Here is a 26,885-nt window from a genome sequence, read left to right on the forward strand (position 1 = left end):
CTGTGGACACTGAGGCAGCTTTTTGCTCATGAACTTGCTTGTTTTGACCCAGAGGATATAAGCTCCTAATTTCTGGAAACCCTGAATGGCAGCAGGAAGGATAAAAGTCGCATTGTACTGAAATTCAGTGTAGTTTAATAGAAAAAACTGTAAAGGAGCTGTTCAGGTGAGACCCTAAAGCATGTGTTCATGCCTTTATCTGTTTTTTTTTTTTCCTCTCTACTTTTTCTAATCAAAGAGTGCTTTTTCATGCAGAGTTGGGCGTGCAAGGATTAAAGTCTGTGTGTTGGCCCTTTCTTGGGTCAAGACCACAGAAACTACAATGCAATATTCTCTTAGAAATGAGATCAAGGTGGTTTGGGTAGCCTGAAAAATCAGAGGGCACCAAATATCTTGAAGAAAATATTAAAAACATGCAGAATATTCTAATTAAATTAAGTAACTCACATGGGCTAAACATTAATTTGAAGTTTGCACTTACTCCATTTTATTTTTTCAAAAGTGGGATAATTAACAGCAAGCAGATCAGTCAACAGCTTAAAGGATCATCTACTCACAGAATACAGGAGTTACACACTCTCCTACAGACTTCACACTTGCTTCCAGCATCTCTTCATGAGCCTGTGGTAAATTCACATGAATGGGACCACAGAGTACTGCTGGTCCAGAAGTGTCTTTTGAGCACCTGCATTCTTTGATGGACAGCTGCTTATGGTTTCTGGTTTCCATGAAAATCCTCTCTATATAATATTTTCCTTGAATACCTTATATAAGACAGGTGTGTAGAAGGCAGTGCCTGAGCTCTGAAATTGGGGTCTCATGATATTGGTGGCTGCACCACAAGGAAATCAGATCAACAGCTTTTGATGCACTTTCTTTTCTTTTCTGGACTGAATTTGCATTATTTTGTGATCCAGTTCAAACCACAGAACTCTGTTGCTGTGAGAACAGAAGACTGTTTGAAGTTTGAAGTAAGAAACTGTTTGAAGATGTCTTTAGCCCCATTTGGCTTTTTTTCAGGGAGCCCACAAAAGAATTCAAAGCAAATAGTCATTTTTATTAAAAATGTCATTAACTAAGTATTTTTTTTTTTTTAGTGTAGGTTTTACTTAATTTAATTTGGAAATTCTTACTAGGGGATCTGGCTTTGTAGGGTGTGCAGTGGAGAAGTTCCCAGCCCTGAAGGTCTTGGGGAGGGTTCAGAAACAGCCTGAGCCTTTACTTGGGGACAGCACTCAACCCCCATCCTGTTTTCACATCCAGTCTGGTTCACTGGGATGTAAATAGTTCAGCAAGACGAATGAAAATGTGGGGATTCAACCGTTTCCTGTCAAAATGCTGTTTTATCAAAATGGAAATATTTTGTGAGAACATGTCAGTTTTGACAAATTGTTTTGATGAGTGAAGTCTAAACAAATTGTTTCAGCATTCTATGTTATTTTGATATAAAGACATCTCATTTCAACTCCATCATTTAGACCTCTATAACATAGTTACAACATTTATGTGTTAATATTTTTGTAACTTATAAATATTGCATTGAATGTGTGACAACTTAAAAATTAAAAGAAAATGTCAATATTGTAAGCTTTCTATAGTTTTGCAATATGCTGTTTAGCTTTTAAAAAACTGCATATCTTGTCACAGCGTTACAGAATGGTTTGGGTTGGAAGGAACCTTAAAGATCATCTTTTTCCACCTCCCTGCCATGGATAGAGGCACTTCCAGTAGACTTTGGATGCTCCAGCCTTAGTTTTGCTGGCTGGGTGACCTGTAGCAGATCTCCACTATAATGTCACCCATCCCTGCTGGATGGAGTGGCTGGAATTCCCTTGTGTTGTCCTTCAGGTGTTCTCCTGCTGATCTGGGATCTTCTCTCCAGGCTCTGGGCATTTGTTTCTGGCACCAGCAACTTCACTTTAATGTATTTTAAATGTATATCTTATTTTTATATCTAGTATATATATATATATATATATATATATATATGTATGTATGTATGTATGTATGTATGTATGTATATCTAATTTGTGTATCTGTATTAAATTTTGAACATCCTGAAAATTAATCTTTTAATGAGATTCTGGTATTTTAGTTTATTTCACAGTAGAGGGAGAAGAATTGCCTGAGTCCTGCCCAGCTATAATTCCCCTTGTTAACTATTTTTGTTCGTTCCAGTCCTAGGAAAGAGTTAAATTTTTAATGATAAAAATAGTTTCCACACTGAGAGTGTTGTCACTTAGCAGATTAATCTGAAAGATCTTAAACTGTTTAAGATGCTGTTCTTCACATATGAGAAAATTAAAACTCTGCTGTTTAGAGGTTGATGGGTTCCAGGGGTGGGTTTCCAGTAGAGGTGTCGACAGGTTGCTGGTGATCCTGGGTTATTAAAAAAACAAAAAAAAAACCCAACGTGAAGAGCATTTTTTTGGGTTTTGGTTGTTGTTTTTTTTTAGGTATGGACAAAAATGAGCATAATTTGCTATTACTGCCTGTTGGGCACATGTATCCATGGGGCATGCTGAGGTGTTTCCAAGGAGTAGCTTATTTTTAGGTGCTGTATGCCTGTAAGTTATTTATGCTACCATTCCTTTATTTTACCAAATGCAGCAGTTCAGATCCCTGAATTTTGTTCTTGCCAGTCAAGTGGGTGCCTTGGGGGGAAAAAAGCAGTCAAGAAAAATAAAAAACCAACCGCGTTCTTCCCATTGTCTTGATGGTCTTTCAGATTTCAAGGTTTTTCCTGCACTTTGCAGTGTCCTGTTCTTGAGGGGGAAAAAAAAAAAGGAAAATGAGAATTTCCATGTAAACCTGAGAGGAGTGTCTCTGAGCAAAACAGCAACTTCTAGAAAACGAGATAAAATCCCAAGAGTTGCTAATGTGATAATAGTATCTCATATTCATTGAATGGAGTGCCTGTGCCTCAGTGCTGTCATGGGACTGCGAATGTGCTTTTAATCTCTTATTTCTCTAGAGAGGCAGATAAATCTGAACCCATTATGTGCTGAGGCTGAGGCAGGGCACAGAGATTTACAGGGTTACAGGGAAAGAAGCTGCTGTCCTGGCTCTGGGGCACGTGTTCAGGGGGATTGGAGGGGATGGGGTGTGCATTGCTCCAGCATTTCCAGCTGCACTTGGAATGGTTTTCCATGGTCAGCAGGCACAGAGCAAGGGGAAAGGGCTGGGCTTGAGCAGCTGATGGGGAAAACCTGATGATAAATACTAATGGGGCTTTGCACATCAGCCAGTGACCAGCTGGCAGCAGCCCCTGCTCCTCAGGTGATGCCAGGTCCAGCTGCAGCCTGGAGTCTCAAGATGCAGCTTAGGAAAATGAGACCAAGGAGTAAAAGTGAGGAAATGGCAGTGGGTCAGAAGGGGAGGGAGGAATGGGAGCCAGAGGTGTTGTGGGCAAGGTGAATTGAATAGAGAAAAGTGGGAAGAATTTGAGGGATATTGGATATGATCCATTTTTGGTGGAGTTCAGGTCTCTGGAAGGGGCACTCAATTTTATAACCTGAGTCTTAATGTTAGAAAGGTCCTTTTTCTTTCTCATTCAAGAATTTGCTGTAATATTTGCCAGACTAGAAGGTGATCTCTGAAATAATCATATTTTCATAGAAGGAGGCAGTGAGCTGCAGGGACCTGTTTGTTTTTACTTTTGCAAGTGTGGATAATTTCACTGAGGTCTTTTGGAAGTGGCTCACCCTTCACCAGCCCATCACTGAGTCTGGGAACTGGTGTATCCCTACAGCTGCTCCTCAGGATTTTGGGAGGGAAATGTGGGATCTTTTTCAGGTGTATGAAGCCCATGGACCACTCCTGACTCACTGAATTAATTGAAGGCAGGGAAAATGTGTTGAAAACAGGAATACTACTGGAGTTTAGGTCACCATGGAGCAGGATTCTTTAGCCTGGCCACCTTCCCTTCCCACCAGCTGGCCAGCCAGCTAAAAAAAAAAGCCAAAAAACAGAGTTCTCCAAGCCCATCCAGCAGTAGGAGAGGTTCAGCAGAGCCTTTTCCTGTAGCTAATGAGGAAAAATGGGAAATAGTGATGGAAAGTTCACTGCTTCAGTCCCCAGGTGCTGAAGGAGTCTGATACGCCAGAGAGGACCAGCATTTCTGAGAGGGATGCTCAGGTTGGGCACCCATGCATTGCACTGACAGCTATTCTCATTTACCCAGCAGATTTTCCTTGGTTTGAATATATTTGTTTAACATTTTGCTCGGTCCTCAAAGGCTTTTGGAGATATCGTGATCATTCAGATTCACTTCATTACTACTAAAAATTAATATTTGCACTGTGGTGACTTGAACTGTAATACTGAGAAGGCTGATTGTGCTCTGTAGGCACAGAGGAAGCTACAAATCCCTGTTCCTACAACTTCCAGTGCCATTTCTTGTCTCTCAGAGGTTTCCAGAGTCGTTTCATCTATGCCACAAAAGCATAATAAAGGAAAACCCTAGAAATTAGATTTGTATGGGAAGGATGGTTCTGAAACCACCTAGAAACTGAGAATAGCTCAGTTTTTTTTTTTTTTTTCAGCTGAGCCTGTTTAGTCTGAAAACAGGGGTCACCTTGTGACTTTTGGACTTGGGAAGCCTCTAATCCAGATCTGAATGAGGAGAGGAGCTTATTTAGATGTCAAACTGTGAGGTGCAAGTCTTTCAAAAGGGACAGGGGATCTTTTTTTTTTTTTTTTTCCTCTCTGAAAGGCGCTGGGAGACTGACTGATAGACAGCCAGATCTGTGAATCAGGCATCGTTATGACATCTCCAGTTGGGCATCTGGAAGTGGAAGCCCCTGAAATCTGTTAATCTGTTGTCAACTTTGAAAATCCTATTCTCCCCCCATCTCTCTCCCCCCCACTCCTGCCAGCTTTGAAAGTTCAAAGTGTGTGCTTTTTATCACATTTGTCATTCCTTGGTAGTGAAGCTCTGGCATTCAGAAATTTGGCTGACAACTTTGTGGGAACGAGCCAGAATTGTGTTCAACTTGCACCTTTCTGTGCTGCACCCAGTGCTGTTCTCAGGGAGAGGCAGAAGTCTGAGCTAGAGGGACTCCAGCCTCATTCATTACCACAATTACTGTCCTCTCCCTGATGCCAAATTTCAGCTTGTTTTCTTTATCCTGAGGCAGGTGGACAGGAACTGATGAGGTGTACACAGCAGGAGCGTTGAGAGAGAAAGTGTCCATATCTAAACCTTTTCTTCTCAGGCTGTTCTTTCATCTTAAATAATGCAAAGGTCATAAATCTTCTGGAAATCATGCAAAATGGATGCTGCAAAAGACTTAGAATGGTTCCAGGCAAGTTCAGACACTACTTTATGGAGGCTCAAGTCCAGCAGTGCAAGGTTTGATAATTTTAAGTACATTTAAATGCACATTTAAAGTAATTTAGATATCTAAATGGAATATATAGCTCAAGCTGGGAGGACTGGCTTTTGGGGAAGGAGCACAGCTCAGAAATAAGGTTGAGGTAAGGTGCACTATGGCTTGTGTCTTTATCCATGCTCAGTCCTGTGGATTACCATGGGGTGATGGTCTTTAAACGACTTATCTAGTTGTTTATTCAGAGGAAATGTTTACATTTTCAAATGCTTGTGATTTTTCCCTTCTGTAGGTGTTTCTAAGTTAGCAACATAACTGCATTCCTGATGATTCTCTCACACATAAGTAAGATAAATTTGGAGAGAAAACAAAGTTTCAGATGTAATTTAATTCTCATTTACAGGCAGGTAGGATTAAAGTTGAATTTCTGGATTTTTGATTGCAGCTGCACAGTGCATTTGAAGAGGCATCTCTGTCTGTCAAGCTGAGATATGCTGAATTACTGCTTTCATGTGTCCACTGATTTAAACAAGAACTGACCTGGAATGTGAATCCTAGAGGCAAAATTTATATATTTCAGTTCAAATCTTATAAAACTGCATACATGTCCTAAATTAACACTGGTTCACAGTGTTTACCTCAGAAATTATTAATTTTTTTTCCTAAATGAAACAGAAGTTCCTGATAAGGGAAAGGCTTTAAGTCTTTCTTCTTGCTAGTGTATTGACTCAGCAGCTGATACATGATGTTCTCAGGGTTGATTTTTCTACTTCATTGGAAAAGCACCTGGAGTTTCTGGTCTCCTGTCAAGGAATTGAAAGTTTGCACAGCTTCTTTTTTTCCCAGAGGTCATTAGTGAACATACAGAGAGACTTTATAAATCACATCTGAGCCCAGGTGATAAGCAGGAAACGAGTGGTTACACAAGCAGTGGCCAATTCTGAGTGGGAGAGATGGGGATGATAAGCCACGGTGTTGTAAATCACTGTCAGTGGCTACAGTGGAGCAACACCTTCCCTTTTTTTGGGATTTAACTGTGTGCACAGGTTGCCCAAAGAACTGGACAACAAACCAGCTTTTTTCCTTGTCTGAGTTGCAGTTGCATCCAAAACTTTAGAGCTGGTAAATCCCGAGGAGATGTTTCTAAAATGACTCAGTCACAGGATGGTTTGGGTTGGAAGGAACATGAAAGATCATCTCAGGGGCAGGGACACCTTCCACTATCCCAGGTTTCTCCAAGCCCCATCCAACCTGGCCTTGGACACTTCCAAGGATGGTGCAGCCACAGCTTCTGTGGGCAACCTGTGCCAGTGCCTCATGCCTCTAATAATGAAGAATTCCTTCTTAATAAATAACACCGGGTCCACTGTGTGACACACATGTGGCAAGTCTCTGCAGCCTGCTGTGCTAAGCATTTCTTCTCTTCCCTTCCCCAGCAATCAAGGAGAAATACATGGACTGGACAGAGTTTCTCATCCAGGATCTGACCGGCGCCAGGACGGCCCCAGCGAATTTGCTGGAAGGTGTATGTATTAGATTGCAGTTCCTCCTCCTCGCTGTGTGCTTGCAGTGTCTGTGTGCCAGCCCTGGGACCTGACCCAGCCCTGCCCCAAAATCCATGGCAGCAGTGCCTGGACTCTGCTGGCTCTGCTTCTCACCCAGTCACGGGGAGTTTGTTTTGCCTTTTAGTTCTTTGGAAAGTTGGGTGCTCAAAAAAGGCCTGGTGGGGGAAGGAGAGCGTGGAGGGGATCCGCAGAACGGAGAGCTCAGCGCTTCAGTGCCCCATTAGATCCATCAAACTGGTGACCTGAGCTGCCAGTCCATCTCTGCCCCATCCCTGGAAGTGTTCAAAGCCAGGTCGGATGGGGCTTGGAGCAGTCTGGTCTAGTGGAAGGTGTCCCGGCCCATGGCAGGGGGTTGGAACTAGATGATCTCTAAGGTCCCTTCCAACCCAAACCATTCTGTGACTCTGTGGCACAGGTTGGAGATGGGGTTTAGTAGGTTGTGGGGAGCAGTGTCAGGTTTATCTTTACATGGGAAGTGCTCCCTCAAGGACATTCCCTCCACCTAATCCAGCAGTCACATTTAGCAGGGAAGTTGTTGGGTGAAGTGGCCTCAGAAGAGCAGAAGGATTAATTTTTTAGATGCACCCATTTGGCCAAGAGCCCAGTCTGTGCAGCAAATCCATGGAGTGGCTTGCACCTGGGACAGCCTCAGTGTGCCTTGACATCCTGGACAAAAAGCCCACAGCCTCACCTTGAAACCACGGGCAGCTTTTGCATCAGGGCCTGCCCTGCTCTCATGTGGGGACATTTGGAGAGGAGACAGATGATCCTGCAGGAGCCCCTCATTCTTTGTCCCTCTGTGTTTAACCTGAGAGCAGGGGCATAGAGGAATTGGTGAAAGTGCTCATGTTGGCTCGTGGGAAGCCTGTGTGCATCCAAGCACTGTTTTTGATCATTTTGTCCCTGGTCACTTCCACCATCCGCAGCTGCATCCTTTTTCCACATGCCCAAGCAGTATGAATGGACCTGGCAGGGAGAATTAATATTGTACCATTAGGGTTTCCCCCCCTGCCCAGTGTGAGGGAAGAACAGCCTTGCAGCCCCCAGATAATCCACATCCTCAGGCCTGCTGCATCCCCATTCCTGGACTACTCCCAGGTGGCATATGCAGAATTCTGGTGGTGTCCAACCCCCATCTCTGGTGTGTGCCAAACCTCCCCTTTGTGCAGGCAGGGAAGAGAGGCAGAAAAGCAGAGAGAGAAAACGCTGTGTTGGCTTGAAACAGTTTCTGACCCTTTCCTGGTGTTTCATGTGCTCAGGGCTGTCTGTGTCGTGCAATGTATGTTGGCCCCTGTTGACAGATTTGCTGTTCATGAGTGCTGCAGATTGTTGTTAGACTGTTCAATCAATATGTAGTGCTACTTTTTAAATCTTGTTTTTTTGCGTGTGAAGGGTTCTTGCATTACGGTAAATGTTAATGTTTCATGCAAGGCGATTATTAATCCTAGCCATTCAGTTCTCATGGGGTAAGTGACAGCCCATTGGCTTAAAATTCAGCACACAAATCAGGGAAGCAATATTCACTTTGATACAGCCAGGGATTTATTATAATAAGTTAAATCATTACACCATCGTTTCATATTAAAGACTATTTTGTTGCGAGCAGTTGTATGAGAGGGGAAAAAATCCACCTTAAAGTGGATTTCTGTTGTATTATTAAATTCTGACACTGCATTTTGCCATGAAATAATATTTGAAGAGATTATACAGATGCTTGCAGCTTGCACGGTAGAAAAGTAGCTTATTTTTGCAAATATATTGTTCTGAGAAATATCTATTAATCATAAATTTGTTTAAAATTGTACATGTGATAAGCTTTTTGTTAATTTTAATTGCTTTTTTTTACTATATTCTCATGCTATTGCCTGTTTTTTTGGATTAAGAGAGATGTATGAAAATCGATTGCATCTCAAAATTTCAATATTTTCAATATTCAGTAGGAAAAATAACTTTTTGAAAAACAAGGCTTTCTCCTTGTTTTGTTTTGTAGCCACTGTTAGAAAGAACCATCCTGGACTGACTCTTGATTTACAGAATTAATATTTTAAAAAGTAATGTGAGATGTTTATATGGTTTAATTAAGAAAAAGTGGGACAAACATACAGGAAAAAAAAAGTCTTTGTTTTTAATGTATTTTGCTTTTGCTTAGCATCTCCTTTGGGGACCAATCCTTCCAAGTCTTGGGGTCATTTTAATGCTGCTCTTAAAACCCCTGAATGGAGACATTGCATAAGAATTCAAACTTGTATTTAATAACAAATAAGAAATCTAACCGTTTTGTTAAAGCTTGAGAACACAGAGATGCTCACACTCACAAAACAAAAACACTGAGCCCCAAAAGGGTTGTTCTGCAGAGCATCTCGTGGTTTTTTAATGCCTGTGCTTGCAGGTGGAAAGTTACACACATGTAAATGGCTGCAAAACTGGGATCCCAGAAAATAACCATGTGGAAGCAAATAACCCCAGTCACTGGGATTTTTTGGGCATGGTGGCTTGACCCAACAAATCCTGTGTGCCTTGGGCTTGGATCCAAACCTGCTGTGCGCTTTGAGCTTTGGAATAACCCCCAGAGACTCCTGCATCCATGGCTGGGGGGGATAATTTGCTCTCCATGCCAGTAGGAATAAGATAAAGCTATCTTTGGTGAAAGAGATCAGTACCCAGAGTGAAATTTCTGGGTCAAACACAAAGTAGTCACCTTTTAGGTAAATATTAGGGTCCAGTCCTGTGGTTGGTTCTTATCAGCTGCAATCAATGAGAATTTGTTTAAAATCCTTCAATACAACTGGGCTTTGAGTAGTTCAGGAGCATCCTAAATGGATGTGCCTTACAAGCTGTTCCACCTTTTGTTATTCTTTTTTTGTTGTTGTTGTTGATGATGTCGGTTGAGAAATTAGCACAACTGTTGTTTTCTGTTTTACTTCTGAATTTGCACTTGGAAGACATTGGGTAAAATAGAAGAAGAACAGACTGTTTGCTGATCGCTTGGATGATGGTGTGAAAAACAAAAATAATCTTCTGCTGTCATCTGTTTCCTTGAGAAGTCTTCAAATAAAGTTTAAAATAAGGAGTTTTGCTTCTATTCAAACAGCCTCTGCGAGGAAAAAACCCTGTAGACCTCATTACAGTTGATTCCTTAATAGAGCTGCAGGATTCCCAGAATCCCTTTCAGTACTGGATAGTTAGTGTGGTTGAAAATGTTGGAGGAAGATTACGCCTTCGCTATGTGGGATTGGAGGAGACTGAATCCTATGACCAGTGGTTGTTTTACTTGGATTGCAGACTTCGACCAGTCGGTTGGTGTCAAGAGAATAAATACAGAATGGACCCACCTGCAGGTAAAGAGCCTCCTTGAAATATTGTCTCCCTTCGTGGATGTTCACTGATGTTTTGAGATACTTTGTTCTTTTCTAGCATTCACATTGCTTTGTCAGTAGTTTCTGGCTGTGGCACAGATGGAAGGTGAAATCCACCTAATTTGGGTCAGAGTGGGTCAGCTGAACTGTGTTGTTTATTAAATAAATTCAGTTGAAGTCTTTGCAAGTCTGTCAGACTGTATGAAACAAGAGATTACAGTTTGGACAGGAAGCTCTTTAGGGTTGAGTTCAGTGTTCAAACCAGCTCGGATGGAAAGGGATTGGGGCTGCAGTTAAGCCAGTCTGGGATCACAGCTTGATCCACCTTCTCCTGTGTAGGTTAACAACGTGTCCGGCTCTGTGCCTCATTTTCTTTGTGCTGTGGGTGTAAGTTTTTCCATGAGTATTAAGTTCCCCTCCTCTGGGAAGGTGTTTCTGATGTGGCTTCTGTCCCTCACGCCCAATGAGGAGAGTTGACCCCAATATGTTCAATTCTCGTGTTCACAAGTTTGTCTGAGACTTGGGCCTTGAGTGCTTTTTGGAAGTGTGTGTTTTTCTTCACTGGTAGGTAGGAATCAATGTTCCCCATCACTTTTAAATTAGATGTGAATGCTGGAGAGCATGAATATCACCCACTGTTATTTTACAGAGTCTTTGTGTTACAGAGAAACAACTTTTTCATTGACCATCTCTCAACCCTCTTGGCCTGTATAGGTTTGGTGATTATAGAAATGGCCCAGAGGAGATTTGTGCTTCCTCTTTGTTCATCCCATTTGCTTTCTACTCTTTTCTCCTTTTATCCAGTTGTACATCCTCCTCTGTGGATTCCCCTCTCCTCATGCCTTTCTTTTCATTTTTTTCAGTTGTCTTTCTCTGAACTTGTTACTGGACTCTTTATTTGCTGGAGTTGTTTACTTTTCTTCTCCCCTCTCCTTGATTTAACTTTTAAAATTTCTGTCTCTTGTTCTTACCTGTTTTCGTCTGATTGCTGTTTCCTCGCCTTTCATTTCTCTGGCCATTCACTTTTTAGTCAACATTGTTATTAGTGGACTCAATGCCCAGATCTTCTTCCTGACTTATTTTGACTTAAATTATTTTGACTTCATTACTTTATATCTCTTAAAGTTGAGCCTTGTAGGAGTTTACTGAGAAAACACCCTTCAGGTCTGCACTCCTCTGTTTTTGCCCAAATCCTCTCCTGATCACTGCTCCTGGGGTCTTCCATTGATTCCCCCTTCTGACCCAGCTGTCAGGCTCAGCACTGCAGGGAGTAGCCAGTCAGGAGTGGAAATCTGAGGAGTTTCTGGAGGCAGGAATGTTGGTTGTTCCACTCCTGGTCGTTTGATGTCCACCTAACATGGAGTCACAGAATCGTCAAGGTTGGGAAAAAACCTTTAAGATCTTCTCGTCCCACCATCCAGCGTGTCCAGGAGGCATAATGAATTAATGAAGTGTATGAGATATTAACTGAGAGTAAGAAGACAGAAAAAAACCCAAGTGGCTGGTCTTATGGGATCTGCTTCAAATTAAAGCTCTGCAAAAGGAATCTTGGAGCAGTCAGGGAAGCAGTAGTGAGTTGTGAGGACGAGATGCTGGCAGCAGAGAGCTCTAAAGAAATTCAGGGGTGAGGCTTTTAAAACACAAACTCAAAAAATGAAGTTTCCTAAGGACCTGAGGCCTGGAGACTGTGTCAGGGGTACATCCCCATGTGACTTCTTTAGGGAAGAGCATTTGGACTAGGAAAATGTCTGTTGTGTGAAAGACCTAGTGTGGACCTTCTTAGAAAGCAGAGATTCTGTGGGCAGTACCTTTTTTTTTTGCACATCGGGGATTAGATTCACCTGCCATGGTGCAGGCATCAAAAGACAGTTCTGTGTGAGAAGTTCCTTTATATTTGGTAGGGAAAAGAGGGTGCTAAGACACACCTAACGTAGGTAAGATGACATGACATCTTTTTAAGCCTATTTTTTTTTCACTCACGGGGGTTGAAACCAATGAACACACACCTGGTTGTCCTAAACTTTGAACATCTGAAGCCAGTTAAGGCGACTCCTTGATTGGTAAAGGGAGCAGCCTTAGACTGTGTATCAAGGCTGTTATGAATCTCCTCTGAAGAGATGCTGAGGACATGCAGCTGCTCCCAAATCAGGCTGTGTGTCCCCTTGCTATCAAACAAGGGTGTTTTTTATACATCACTTCTGCAGCTTGTGACAGTGCTTTGCCTGCCCTCAACTTGGATGCTACATACCCACCGTGAGCTTTATTTCCCTCTGTGTCTGGGGTGTGATTTTTCCCTGTTGACCCACCTCTGGCACCTGCCAGGTTTCACTTCCAGGTCAGTCTTTCAGGATGCACAGCATCTCAGATAAAGGAGATCCCATGGACCCAAACAATATTTGGGATGGAGGGGTCTCTTTCCTGAAGCCATCCACATCCTAACACCAACTTAATGTGAAAGAGGGTCCTCTGGGGCTTGGAACTGGATGAGTTTTAAGGTCCCTTCCAACCCAAACCATTCAGTGATTCTATCAAACAGCATCCCAGCTGTCCTCTTCAAACGGACTCTGTATATGTCACAGGCACACTTAACTGAAGCAAAGGGGTTATAGCTTATTTTTCCCTTCAGATGTGTATCTGAGTCTGAAATAAGCCTCCTTGCTAGTGCAAATTGGCACAGGCTGCTTGACACAGAGCCACTGATGGCCTGAGCTCAGCTGTTTATGCAGGACGAGATCATCCCGTTTTATGCTACTTTCTATTTAAAGACAAATTGCCAGTCATTTTAATTGCTCACTACTTGTGAACCCTAATACAAATTGACACAGTACACTTTGTTCAATTACCTGGAGCCCTGGCACTTAAATAAAATGCTTTATGCTCTTTTAACCATGCAATTTAGTGTCCATACACTTGCCAGAATAAGTGAGATGCCACTAATTAACTGTGCATGTGATATTCCTTGCTGGCCCTTGAAACCGCTGGAGTTGCCTCTGTATGTTGAATTTTGTTGACAGTTCCTAGAGGAGTTGCTGCTTGTTTTCACTGATTTTGGCCAGAGTTGCCCAAAACCTGGCCAGAGTTGCCCAAAATCTTCATCTTTCCTGTGCTTCACTGGCATCACAATAGAAAATGAGGGTCTGTTTCCAGCAGGGAAGCATCAAGCACAGTTTTTGTGAACTCAGATTTTAAATAACAGGCTGGCTGCAGCATGGGGCAAAATCACATTGTGTTGAGTATTTCCCTGTAAATTAAACCAAAAAAGAAAGAAACAAGGTGAGTCGTCCCCCTCCCTGCCCTTCATGCTGATCAGAATTCCTGCAAGCAAGGGAGAAGTGGGGCAACAAAACCATAAAACAACGAACAATTAGATAAAGAGTGCACTTCTTAACACTTGTGCCCGCTGCACACGCTGTAAACAAAGACTTGAAATCTGTATTCCCCTTAATAACCAGACAGCTGAGGAATTAAAAACACTGCCCTGAAAGGTTAACATCCCCCTTCAAGTGTGTTTAAATTCATATGCATATCCTTGATGTCTGTTCTGAAGTAGTGAGATTTGATATAGTGGAAGTATAAATACATCCACTTCAGTGAGTGATTCTGCAAATCCTGTTTTGATAAGGTCTTAAATCTTGAAGCTGTTGAGTTCAGAGCATAAAATTCTCTTGTACCATCAGTGCTAGGTGGGAACAGTGCTTGCTAATTCCTTTTTTTTTTTACACATATTTTTTATTCCCTCCTTCAGAATTGTAAGATACAGCAGTAAATCTGCTGCTAGCTAGTAAATATATATGGTTATTAGATGTACAGGATTTAAATGGAAATTGGGCCAAATTGAACCCTGATGTGAATGTGGGAAGCCAGACTGGCCAAAGAAAAGCTCCACACTCTTCACTCTGTATCAAGGTTCGAGTTTATTACTGAGCAAATGTTCATTTCCATTTTAATAATTGTTGCAATCTATCTACCTATCTTCTCTCTTTGAGGCCTTGATATGAATGTTCTGCAATAACTTGTTAGGTGCAAGATAACAATGTGTTTTCTAGGGCAGGAGTAAATCCAATATAATGTTCCTCATCACAGTATTGTTTCCTACATTGTTCCCTTTGATGATTCATAGGCATTTCACTGAACTGAACCATAAAGGGCTTGTTAATATCATGATTTAATAATATCAAACCTGTGTAAAGAAACTTACTGGAAGCAATGTGAAGCTGCACAATGATGTTGCCTAAAAGTGTAATGATGAAAATTCATAAGTGTAAGTCCTTGCTGTGGTGTGATGCTCTGGTTTGAGTCTGATACCAAAAACTGTGTCTGGGTAGAGATTCAGCTGAAGTGTTTCTTCCCACACCCACCCCAACCCTGCAATTAAAAAAAAAAACCCAACAAAATCCAAACACTTTCTTATGAACAGGTGCCTTAATAATGATAATTTTTGTTTTGTTCAAATATGACTAATATTGCCTGAAGACCTGAGGCTCCTCAAGCTGGGTAACATCAGGTATTTTGAGAAATGAAAATCAAAGGAGAGTTTTTTCACTATTTTCAAGTAATGAGATAATACGATTCTCATTCCTTCAGCAGTATTTGAAGGATGTGAATTTTTCTGGGTTTTACTCCAAGCTATAAAACACAGTCTTCCTCCGGCGTGCCCCTGCTAGGTGCTTCTGTGAATTTATCCATGCTGCACAGCTTGGAATATAGACACTGTTCATTTCACTTGCTCTGTCCATTCATGTGACTTAAGAACTTTAGTCCTCCAAAAATCTTTGATCTCCAAACAGTCACCTCTTGGTTTTGTTGTGTTTTTCTTTTTTTTTTTTTTTTTTTTTTTTTTTCTTTTTGTTATTGTCATCCCTTTAGATATCTATTCTCTGAAGACTATAACTGAGTGGAAATGCGCTCTGGAAAAATCCCTAAATGATGCAGCAAATTTTCCTCTCCCAATGGAAGTGTTCAAGGTAAAAATTACTTTTCCTTTGCTTGTGGAACCTGTGATGAATTAACATCATGCCATGTTTAGCAGCTCATCTTAAACTTTTTCTGGAAAGGCCTTTGCTATAATACATAACCATGGAAGGTCACAAGTTGGATGTTCGTATAAAACACATTTTATGTGTGGACTTATTTCTTGGTCGGTGTTTTCTGGGGGCTGGGGGTGACCAGCAGAGATTTCTCCAGTTATTTTTCTGTTAGATCTGTACAAAGACATCATACATAACTGAAATAGCACGGCTGTGATTATAAAAGCTGACACAAACTGGACAGATTTCTGTGAGCCTTGCATCAAAGTTTTCACCTGATCACAAGCCACAAGGTAGAGAAACCTCCTTCAGGGACCTGTAGTGGAAGTGAGAGATGATTTTGTTCCAACTTACTTTTTTATATATTTTTTTTTTTACTCTCACTCTGGTGCTTCAGCCCCAAGGCACTGCCTTTAATTTCCCATGTAAATCTGCACTGCTGTTAACCATGGTGGCTCCAGATAATCCTGATTTACAGTGTGCCTGCCTGGTTTCCAGCAGTTCCATGCTGGCTGGGGTGGGATGGGCCGTGAGAGGATGCTCAGGGAGGTGTGTGGGGCACTGCTGTGCTCTGGTGTCACCTCTTGCTTGAGGACCTGGTGGAGCAGGCTGCCCTCCCCACCACCAGCCTGGGGACCCTCTGGGTTCCTTCCCAGCCCTTCAGCAGCACTGCACTGGGATATTCCAGAACATCCCTGGAATTGGTGCAGTTCATTTGTTGATGTGGCACTTGGCGGTGGCCTTGGCAGTGCTGGGTTAATGGCTGGACTTCGATCTTAGAGGGCTTTTCTAACTGAAACAATTTGGTGGTTCTGTAGCTGGAAGGAGGCTCTTACCATGTCCCATTCTGGCTGCCAAAAAACCCTGGTGCCACCTTCACCCTCCCTGCAGGGATGTGGCAGCAGCTTCCCGTGAGGAATCCAGGCTCCTCGCCCAGCTGGGACGCACTCAAATTAGCAACGTTAATTTGGGGACACTTTGCTAATAGCCCAGGCTCATTGGCAGTGTGGGAGCTCTGCTGTGCTGGGAGAAGAGGGAAGATTGGTGTTGGCCTTGGGCACAGATGTGGGCTTGAGGAGCTCTGTGTTGGGATGGAAGTGGCGTGTGGAGAGTTCTGGGTCTCTGCCATTCATCTCATCCAAGGCTTCCATCTGCCAGCTCTATTAAAAGTTTGCATTGGCAGCTTCAAGATCAAAAATGCTTTGTGTGGGGCAGGGATTAAATCACAGAAGGGAATTTCTAATGTGTAAATTTTATTCCTGTCTGTGTGAAAGAGTGAAGAATGTTTCTAATGAGGCTCATGAAACATCCTTTTTAAAAAAAAAGCTTATAGCTAACAGCTGTGTTGCTGGCTCTTCCCAGTGTGCCAGACTTATACCCATTTATTTTAATTATTACATGCAGGTCATAAATTTGAATTCAGCAAATCCCAGTTGCTGTGCTGTGTGCTTAGAGCTTGCAAAGGTGTTCCTCTTAGAGGACAATGCAAAACCTTGGAGTGCTTGAATGGCCCAAGAGTACAGTTACTTTGGGACCAAATGTGGCAAAAATGTCAATGTTTAGGTCAGTAGGACTTCTCTATTTATCATAATGTGGAAGGTGAGCACAAGATGAGCAGAATTCAGATTTTGGTTCTGTCTGAGCCCTGGTTCTAGTGCTGAGAAGGCAGGAGACTGAATAAATTTTCTGTGTGTGGGCATCACTTTATTCTGCCCATTTAGGGTGAATCAACCCCATTTAGTACATCTTAATTAAGGAGAAAAAGACAAGCTGTCATCTGTGCCTGTCAGCAAGTCTTCTTCTAGTAATGACCTAAACATGAGTTAAGGCTTTAGGAGACTATCTGGGAGTAAACTCAACTGATCTTGCAAAGAAAGCCAAGGATTATGTGTGGGACCTTCAAGTAGAATCCCAGGTCCCTGCAAAGAGTGTCATATCCAAAGGTGTTTTTTATAAGTTCCTTTCAATTACAGTTTTTTAAATTTTATTTACAAACCCAGCACAGAAGTAGTGTCTCTACACGGTGCCTGGGGCTCCTTGCTGTTGTAGCTGTTGTGTGTTAGGTGAGATAAAAAACACAAGGTTGACAGCTGGCAACTCTTAGAGATCTTCTGGAAAGCTGAAAATGTCTACTTTGGCAGGCATGGTAACTGCACACTGAGCAGTTACATTCTGCCTTTTCCACATTTCCCTGCAGAATTCCGTGGCTGAGCAGGGTGTGGGTGCGTGCTTGCTCTTCATGAGCACGTCCCCTGGGCTGGATTATGACTTAAATCCATGTTGTCCTTAAAGCTCTCCATGGCTGAGGGAAGTGTCACTGTGGTGCCATCAAGCTGTCCCCAGGAGGTGGCACTGGCAGAGCAGAGCCACGTTTGTAGGGTGAGAAGCAGCTGCCCTCAGGGGTCTGTCAGCCCATTGCTGCTGTCAGCAGTGACACTCCTCAGTTTTGGTGTCACAGGGTTGGGTTCTGCCTGAGGACTCAAAAACCATGGGTTTGAGCCTTAATTATCAATGCTCGGAAGTGTGGCAGAGCTGAGCTTGGCACGTGGTGGTCTTCAGCAGCAGCTCCAAAAACCCCTTGCAGAAGCACAGCCCTGATCCCCTCTTGGCATCCAGGGAGAGGACACCAGACCACAGAAGCTGGTTGCAAAAATCAGGAGAGAAGGCTGCAGAAAGGATTTTCTTTTTTATTTATTTTTTTTCCTGGTGCTGTTTTACACTTGGCCATATGTTGGAAGTGTTTGTAAAATGCTTTAGGATCCTTTGAGAAAGGAACATGATGTTTAACTGTCACAAAATGCTGCTATTATGCAGCTACTAAACATAGTGTTTTGGAAACTGCACATCCTGGAATAAATTTTCCTCCTCACAAAAGCTTTTTGCAATGCACCTGCTATTTTGTCGTTCCCTGCTTTTCAGAAAACATGTTGATCCTTGAAGAAAAATAAATACAGACAGGGTTTTCAAGGATGTTTGAATGGCTTAGGAGCACAAATCCTTCCAAAAGGCCACAACCCAAGGACATGTGTCCTTTGCTGTATCTGCTCTGATTTCAAGCTGCTGTTGGGATGCTTCCACACTTGGTTTGGTCCTGGATATAAATGATGGCTTGGGCTTCAGGTGACACCTGATAAAATGGTCAGGGCTTGTTGTGAATAAAGATGGTCAGAATGTTACTGGGGTCTGATTTCAAGTTAAGTGGAGCAATTTCAGTGGTTTGCTTCAGTGCTGGCCTTGCTGGTGCTCTCTAAGAGGGAGCCATGCTCCAAACACAGCCCTAATACTACAAACCAGTGCATATTTTAGAGTTACAGCCCAGCAGCTTGTGTAAGATGAATGGGTTTAGTTTCCTGGAGAGAGGCAGGCAGGAGATCCTGGATATCCTCTCTGACCTCCCATTCTGCTTTCTCTAGTCTCCTGTGCCAGATCTGTGAGTCCCATGCAGATGTTGTGGATCCTCACCTCAGACATCTCTGTTTAGGCAACTGAATGCTCCCCAGGATTTGGGGTGCTCATCATCTTTCCATGGATTTAGCATATTGGCATCCTGTTCCCAATTCCTATGAAATGAATCCTGATGACTGGCTTGGATGGAGCTGTTACCAGCCACATCCCTAAACCAAATCCTGATAAACTGCTTGGAGAGCACCTAGGAGAGAGAAGTGTTAGGTATCTAAGACAGGTGGAAGTTACTGATTTATAGCCTTTGGGCCCATTCATCTACCAGATGGAGGGACCATCCACCACCCAGCCAAGAACTGCCCCTGAAATTCAGGACAGAGTGGTGCTTCTAGTTCTGCACTCACAAGCCTGAGCACAAATATTAAACAGGATTCCTTCCTACGAAAAAAAAGTTTTTTTCCCATTGGATGAGCTATGCATTTTAGTAGTGAGAGTAAGAGCAACACTTTCTCCAAGATGTTGATTTTTTTTTTTTTATTTTTAATGGAAGACAACATCTCTCAGAATTTAGTAAACATTGTGGGTGTTTCAGAGTGTTTTTTCTATACTGGAAGAGTTTAAATTAGAGGAACCCACAGGATCCTTTCAACTCATAGACAACCCTGACTTGGCTGCATGAGTAGCCTTGAAGTCCAACAGGGCTTTTGTGTCTTCATCCCCCCTCAGTGGATGGGCACGTGCTGATGCAGCAGCTTGAAACGAGCGTGCCTTTGGTTCCCCTTGGAAGCCAAGCCCCAGTCCCGAGCTCCTTCATGCCCCGATGGCTTGGCTGGCCCTGGCTCCGCGCGCCGCGCTTTAATAACCCGCGAGTTGCCGTGTTGTCTGCGGGCTGCCAGATTATTTATACTCCATCTGTTCTTCCCCGTCCGTGGGCTCGCCAGCCCTTTTCCATGGCTGTTGTTGGCCTGGCTGGGAGACATGCATGGCTTCCCAATCCCTCTGCTGTTCTTCTGCCTTTTGATCCACTACCTGCCTCAGCTCCGTTAAAACCCTTTATCTTTTGTAAGAACCAAGGGACACCACAGAGGGAGTAAGGATGTCTCTGATAGCAAAGGGTGAGATGGAGCCTGGTGGTACCTCTGTGAGCAGTGAACAGCTCTGACCCTCTCCAGCTCCCTCCTGACTCTGCAAGGCTGTGCAAGGGTTTGGCCTGGGAGAGCAATCCAAGGAGGTGGGTGAAGCCAAGCCCTGTCTGAGGTGCTCCTAGGGTCTGTCTGGCAGCACCGTATGAAAGTCAGGGTTGGGAGAGAAATGCTAGAGGCAGTTCAAGCCAAGCAGATGGGATGAGTGAGAACCAGGTCCCTCAGCCTTCCTCACCCCTCTGGCCCGTGTAGTTTCCTTCATTGCGTGCTGGGGTCTCTCAGGATGGGGAGAGGTCAACAAAAGAGCCTGGTTTAGTTGAATCACTGCATCCAGCCGTGGTGTGAAGGAGTTTGTGACATCCTGAGCTCTTGCCTTCCACATCCCTGGGCAGTGTTTTCCACTGAGAGGGGTTGTTGTGCACCTACAGCAGCATCTGCTCCCGTGTACAGGGTGGTGATACCCAAAAGTCACCCATTTTAGGGCATTTTGCAAGACCATGTAGTGATAGGACTTAAAACTGGAAAAGGGAAGGTTTATGTCAGATATTAGCAAGAAATTAGTTCCTGTGGGGTTGGTGAGGCCTTGGCACAGGTTGCCCAGAAGTTGTGGCTGCCCTATCCCTGGAAGTGTCCAAGGCCGGGTTGGATGGGGCTTGGAACATCCTGGGATAATGGAATGTGTCCCTGTTCATGGCAGAAGCTCTGCAATGAGATGATCATTGATGTCTCTTCAACCCAAACCATTCCATCAGTAGTATTGTATGATCTAAAGGTGAATTAATGTCCTCAAAGAATGCAAAAGCAGCTGTGGTCCGTAGCTGTTTCTCAGGGTGGTTGCAGCTCACGATGTGCATTGAATGGGCTCCTGTTCCTCTCTGCTCTCACAAATTCCTGTTGATTTCTCAGTAACAATTCCTGCCATGATGTTACCGCGGGCAGCCTCAGTCCCTCCTCACAGTCGAGGGGCTGTGTGTTGAGGGGGTGCGAGCAGAGACACTGCTGGTTTCACTCTGAGCGCTCAAGTAGCTGTTCCCACCTGTGCCACCCTTTCTGTGTGACTTTACCCTCCGTGAAATGGGACGTGGGCGTGTAACACAACCGGGTCTCACCGATGCTTGTGAAGCGCTGTGGCTCTGAGATGCTAAAAAACCCAAACCAAACACATCAAAAAAAGCCCCACGTGGATGAATATCCATCTCTTTTACCTCTGCCCATGCTTCCAGTGGCCAGGCAGAGCCAAGCAGGCGCTGTGTGGGAGGGGATCTTTGCCCCAATGCCATCTGCGGCGGCCTGAGCCATACGGAGAAGGTGTGCTTGGATTTCGACCGGCTACTCTGCGATGTTGCTGTTTCTATGGTAACTATTTTTTATTCAACAAGAGGAGCTTAAAATCTGTAGGGCTAAATCCAATCCTCGGCAGAAGCATCTGCAGTTTTTCAAGGGCTTCTTCAGTAGGGTGCAGTTTGTAGCTGGCTCTCGTTGCTTCAGGGTTGTGGTGCCTCTAAAACCTCCCTCCCAGCACCCTTTCCTCGTCATCCCACCTCACATCTCTACATTTTGGTCTTCCTCTGATGGCTCTTGCCTCAACAAGGGGTCAGTTTGCACGTGTTGTGCCTTACAGGGATTTCTGTCTCCCTGCAGAGAGTGCGCCTTCAGGGAAAACGGCTCCGTGTTTAGCAAAGCAAGTTGGTGAATCACAAACAAGACTGATTCATCTGCAAATAATGCAGAGGGCTGCATTGGGTAGCATGTCTTTCTTTATTTCCTCTTTTTTTTTTTCTCCCTCAATTAAAGAAACAAATGCCAGATTCCTGTGGAGGCAGTTTAACCACTGCTATTACTGTGTTTGTGACTGGTTCCCACACGTGAGCTTTGTGATTAAAATTAGGCTATTAGAAACAGCCAGTTTCTTGGAGAAATTAGAGAGAAAACACAGAGGGGAAGTGATTTCTTCGAAAATAAAAACCAAATCAACTAATCCGTTCCCAGTTATACCAGATGGGACCTGCTCCTCTGTGTCCTTTATTAGGGTAAACCAGGAGAGATGGGACTGAAGGCAAGAATATTTCACACTGCTACAGTTAAAGGAGGCTCAGGTCAATAATTTATTAAGTGGTCAGTGTTTCTAACCAGACTCAACCTTGCAGCTTTTCAGCATTCAAACTTAGTTCTGAATTTTGAATGAAGATGCAGTTTTGTAATTTGTGTGCATCTTGACTGTCATGGACCAAAAGAGCCCTGACTTTCAAGAATATTTGAAAATTAGCCTGAAATTTGAAAATTAGACGCAAATGAGAGCCTTTTGCTCTTTTCTATACACTGTGTAAGCTGCTGCATTTAAAATTATATTACTCCAGTGGTCTTGAGCAGAATGGACATTTCACAATCTGAAAGTGATGCCCTTCCTTGGGTTTGGGGACACAGATAGAGCAACCAGCCCAGAGTGCAGTTTCCCTGAGTGTCACAGACAAAACCAGCTTAGCCAGGTCCCCTTGCTCTATCAGCTTTACCCAGTGCACTGTAAAATTACCTGAGCTCCACTCTTGCGACATGGACAAAATTGAGTTTATTTACACCCAGATGGCATTTTTTAGCAGAAATTACATTTGTTGACCTGGTATTTAGCTACCAGGTTGGGCAAATGGCAGTGATGATGTTGAAATTTCTGAGTCCATCACCTAAAACTCATACTTCCTGACTTAATTATCAGGACTTCAGCATGTCACCCACACAGGTACCTCCCTAAGGCTTACTCACATCCTTAAGAGTATCAATGCTTTTCTAAATCTATTGGTGGATCTCTTTTGGAGTGACATTTAGGCTGCCATGTCATCTGACATTTCTGAAATCCACACTGCTGGTGGCTTGTTAGCTGTGAGGGAGAAAATTATGTGGCTATCTCAGACCCTAAAGAAAGAATGGAATTTGGGAAGGGAATTAATTCCCTAATCTGAGAATCTGGAGCCTGTTTCTGCTCCCAGCACTGAGGCTGACTTGTTAGTTGACCTCTAGATGTTGCAGTTCCCAGCCCTGTGTGCGATGCTGGGTGCAGTGAGCTGTTACAAAGCCCATCAGTAATTTTTGCAGAATAATTACAGAAACACAAGCCATGTAAGGATGGAAATCATTGTGCAGATGTGTATCAAAGCGGGCTGACTTTCAGGTGGCCTAGAGGGTCACAGCCTGTGCATTTGCAAATGCACCCCCTGCTCTAAAGCTGTGAGTGTGGGGCTGAGTTTAATTGCTTTTTTTGGGATTATAGTGAGAGCTGTGACAGCTCTGGCTGTTGCCAGTGGGTTTGGACTGTGAGTGACAGACGTTCATTGAGGGCTTTTGCAGTGCTCCACTCATTACCCGTGAGCTGTAATCCATCATGTTAGAGACTGTGACCCTTGGAGTGAGCAGCTGTGGTGCCCGTGCCACGTTAATTTGTTGAATGCTTTGTGGCATGATTTTTCCCTTTGCTCTAAGGGACTCTCCTGCATCCTCATCAGTTGTCAGTCCAGGTCACTTGTCTGCTCCTCAGCAGCCAGAGGGTGTTTCCATTGCCCTCTCAGGGCTTGTGAACCCCAGGACAGGCTATCCACTGGTATAAATTACAGAATCACAGAATCATTGCCTCTTTTAGTTCGGAAAACACCTCCAAGATCAAGTCCAACCATTAATCCAACACTGCCAAGCCCACTACTAAACCGTGTCCCCAATTGCCACACCTACACAACTTTTAAATCCCTCCAGGCATGGTGACTCCAATGCTTCCCTGGGCAGCCTGTGCCAATGCTTGGCAGCCCATTCAGTGTAGAAATTTTTCCTAATACCCAGAGCAAACTTCTGTGTGGTCAGCGAGGCTGCTCCTGGGAAGCACTGACTGCCCGTAGGAGTAAAGGCCCACCATGCTTGAGGCTTTAAAATGCTCCAGCTGGTCAAAACTATTCTGCCTGTTGATCTCCATTTCAAAGGAGATTGAGTCACTCGAAGAAGCTGCTAGAAAATAATGGCTGCTGACATCCTCGCTGTGTGAAATAGCAGCAAAGGGTCGAATTCTGCCACCCATTATCATGTCAGGCATTTCTTTTGTTCAGCTGCAGAGCCTGGCGGGGACCAGGAGAAAGTCTCACCCCTCCAGTCCTCTCCTTGTAGCTGCTTTTATTAAACAGGCGTCGTTCCTGTCAATGTGAATAAAGGGAAGAGAGAGCAGTTCATTATCCAGTGTATCACTTTGAGTCTAATACTAATTAAAAGCTTTGCCATCACTTCTCTGGAACCTATTCTTAGAAATTATGTAAATTAATTGGAGTTTTGAAGAGGAGCATATGCCAAATCCTAAGTAATTCCCTGCTGGCTGAGGCAGCTCCAGCACTGGAACCGGAGAATGGCATCAGGAGTCTTTCTTCTTTGCTTTTGTGGCTGCAAAAATAGACAGCTGCTCTGGTAAATTCTGATGATTCTCTTTAGCCAGTATATGAGACAGATCAAATATCCAGACCCTGACCATTTTCCAGAGAGGTGCAATACAAAGGCTTTTTCTCCATGAAAGCTTTTACATCTGAAAAATGACATTTAACACAGAAAGGGTTTTTACTTCCACGGCATTTCTCCAAAGAAATGCATGTTTCTGCTTCAAAGAGGATTTTGACCCTCAAAAGGGAGACATACTTGAGATCCTGTGAACTCCCCTTGTGAGTTCACTCTTGCTACTAATTTAATGGGGAAAATATTTACTTGCTATGCTGAAAGACAAGGGAAATTTGCTCCCAAGGTACACAGTGCTTTTGAAGTAAAATACTTTTAAATATTATTAATGCTTTTTTCCCCCCTGATTATTTAAAAAAAAAAAGCCAAAACAAATAAAAGGAAAAACACCAAAGAAAATGGTTAAGATAAAATGAGAAGCAGTGTGGTTTGGTGTCAGTATATTTTGGTCTCAATCAACAAATCACTTTAAAAGTTGATTAAACTACTTGCGTGTTTAAAGATAAACATGATTAAGTACTTTGGTGGATCTTGGCTTATTACGTATTGAGGCTGCATCCGAGCGTGAGGTGAATCATGGAACATTTGTGGGGAGATGCTGATTCCAGATGCACATTTTGCAAAGTTGCCTTTTCTTTGCAACCTTGCCCCAAGGATTAAGAGAATGGGAGTGTGTGTTCTCAGGCAGGAGGAGGCAGCCCTCCAGCCCAAATGCTGTTTTTCCTTCAGGGGTTTAAAATTCAGTGCGGGTGAGATTGGAGTTTTGCAGCCATGATCTTTTCCCTCTGAAGCCTTTTCAGTATTAAAGGTGGAAGTTTTCCATAGGACCTTAAAGCTCATCTCCCTTCCACTTCCCTGCCACAGGCAGGGACACCTTCCACTATCCCAGGTTGCTGGCCTTGAACACTTCTAGGGATGGACATCCACAGCTTCTCAGTGAAACCTGTCCTAGTGACTCAGTTCCCTCACAGTAAAGAATTTGTTCCTAATATCTTTTTCAGCTTAAAACCATTCTCCCTCATCCTATCCTTGCATGCCCTTATGAAAAGGATGCTCAAACTCCTGGATGTCTGCTCCATCGTCAGCCATTAGTTCCTTGGGCTCTGGGCCATTATTCTTAAATATTCCTCAGTTTCCTCATCAGTATTTTCTTCTGCTTTGAGACAAAATTCATTATATTTCCATTGGTGTTTTTTTTCTGCTTTTTGGTTCTCACCGAGAAGGGCTCTGTAACACTGCAGGGTTGGTAAGATGAAAACAGCCATTCATTTAGCTGTGGTTGGAGCTTGTAAAAATCCTTATCTCTAGCAGCAGTTGGAATGTACGATCCCAAAATAGAAGTTGTTAAGTCTTTAGAAGTGCAGACAGTTCTTGGGAAAAGAAAGCACAATGAAACACAACTTCGGATCAATAGAAAATCATTTTAGAGCAAGAATACCTTGTGTAGCAATGAATGTAGATGGGATTGTTGTTGCTAACCACTTCTTAGATAGCAAGCTTTCTGCATGTATTTTGGAGTAGTCTGTGAGTGTGTGCTAATACAGCATCATCTCCCTTTATGCTTGTATTGGCTAATGCACCAGTGGTTTAGAAATACTGTGGGACATTTTTATTGAACGAACACAAAATGCAGTCATTACCCTGGAATTAGGGTGGCAGCTTGTGTGACTGCTAGATAGGGGTCACAAGGGATGGAGTAATCAGGTTTTAAACTAAACTGATGGCAAACCAGGGAGTTGAATCTGGGTTGCTTCTGAATTTCAGGACTGCATTCTGCACCCCCAGAGCTGCTGTGGAGCCCTCTGCCTGTGGATGCAGCCAGGTTTTATCCCTGGAAGTGGAAGTTGGGGATGTGCTTGAACACAGCTGCCTGTTTTCCCACCATCATATTCTCTGGTTGCCCACATTTTGGGTCTGAGTTCACTGTCCAAGCTCTAATCCATTTCCAGTCTCCTGGCTGGAAAAACATACCTTTCCATCTTGCATCTTGGAGACCATCCCAGTGCTTGTTTTGGTGCCCTGCAGGTGCTGGACATCCATCAGGGTAAATCAGGGCCATGCTGAGCTGTTTGCATCCATCTTGTGCATTACCCTGGAGGCCTTCAGTTTGAGTCTTGGCACCTCTGGACTCTCAGTTTCTCCCTGAGGGTAGTGGCTGTCAGAGGTGGAGAGGCTCTGCCCATGGGAGATTTTCAAGCAGCAGTTTCTCAGCCAAGTGCTCGTTTTGGTGAGCACAATCCCCTTGTGGACCAAATTCTGGTTGGATGCTGAGATGGACATACCCTGTGCTTTAGGTATGATGGGCTTGGTTGCTGTAGATGTGTCCTCTAGGGCTGAGGTTGTCCCCTCTCTTTCTGTGGCTGGGTTGGCATGAAAAGAACGTAGGACCAGCTAAGTTGACAAAACCCACACATGGATGTCTTTCACATAGATTCTCAGATGTATTGGTTGCTTCTTGATGTCACCACGTGTTCCTCTTCCCACAGGACCATGCTGATTTGAGAAACCACTTCTTCACTGTGGGGATGAAGCTGGAGGCAGTGAATATGAGGGAGCCATTTCATATCTGTCCTGCATCAGTGACCAAGGT

The 26,885-nt window shown here is 43.6% G+C and overlaps 1 protein-coding gene across 1 annotated transcript in view; it reads left to right on the forward strand.

The window, feature by feature from the left end:
• The window catches only part of SFMBT2 (Scm like with four mbt domains 2), a 104,870-nt gene that overhangs the window by 37,689 nt on the left and 40,296 nt on the right, over nt 1-26,885 (forward strand). Inside the window, exons 5-8 of the mRNA XM_053943881.1 lie at nt 6,767-6,855; nt 9,987-10,233; nt 15,118-15,215; nt 26,782-26,883. Of these exons, the coding sequence (XP_053799856.1) occupies nt 6,767-6,855; nt 9,987-10,233; nt 15,118-15,215; nt 26,782-26,883 (536 nt within the window). The remainder of the gene's footprint in view (nt 1-6,766; nt 6,856-9,986; nt 10,234-15,117; nt 15,216-26,781; nt 26,884-26,885) is intronic.

Source organism: Vidua chalybeata, chromosome 5 (assembly GCF_026979565.1).
Source record: "Vidua chalybeata isolate OUT-0048 chromosome 5, bVidCha1 merged haplotype, whole genome shotgun sequence".
In the NCBI taxonomy this organism is placed as follows: domain Eukaryota; kingdom Metazoa; phylum Chordata; class Aves; order Passeriformes; family Viduidae; genus Vidua; species Vidua chalybeata.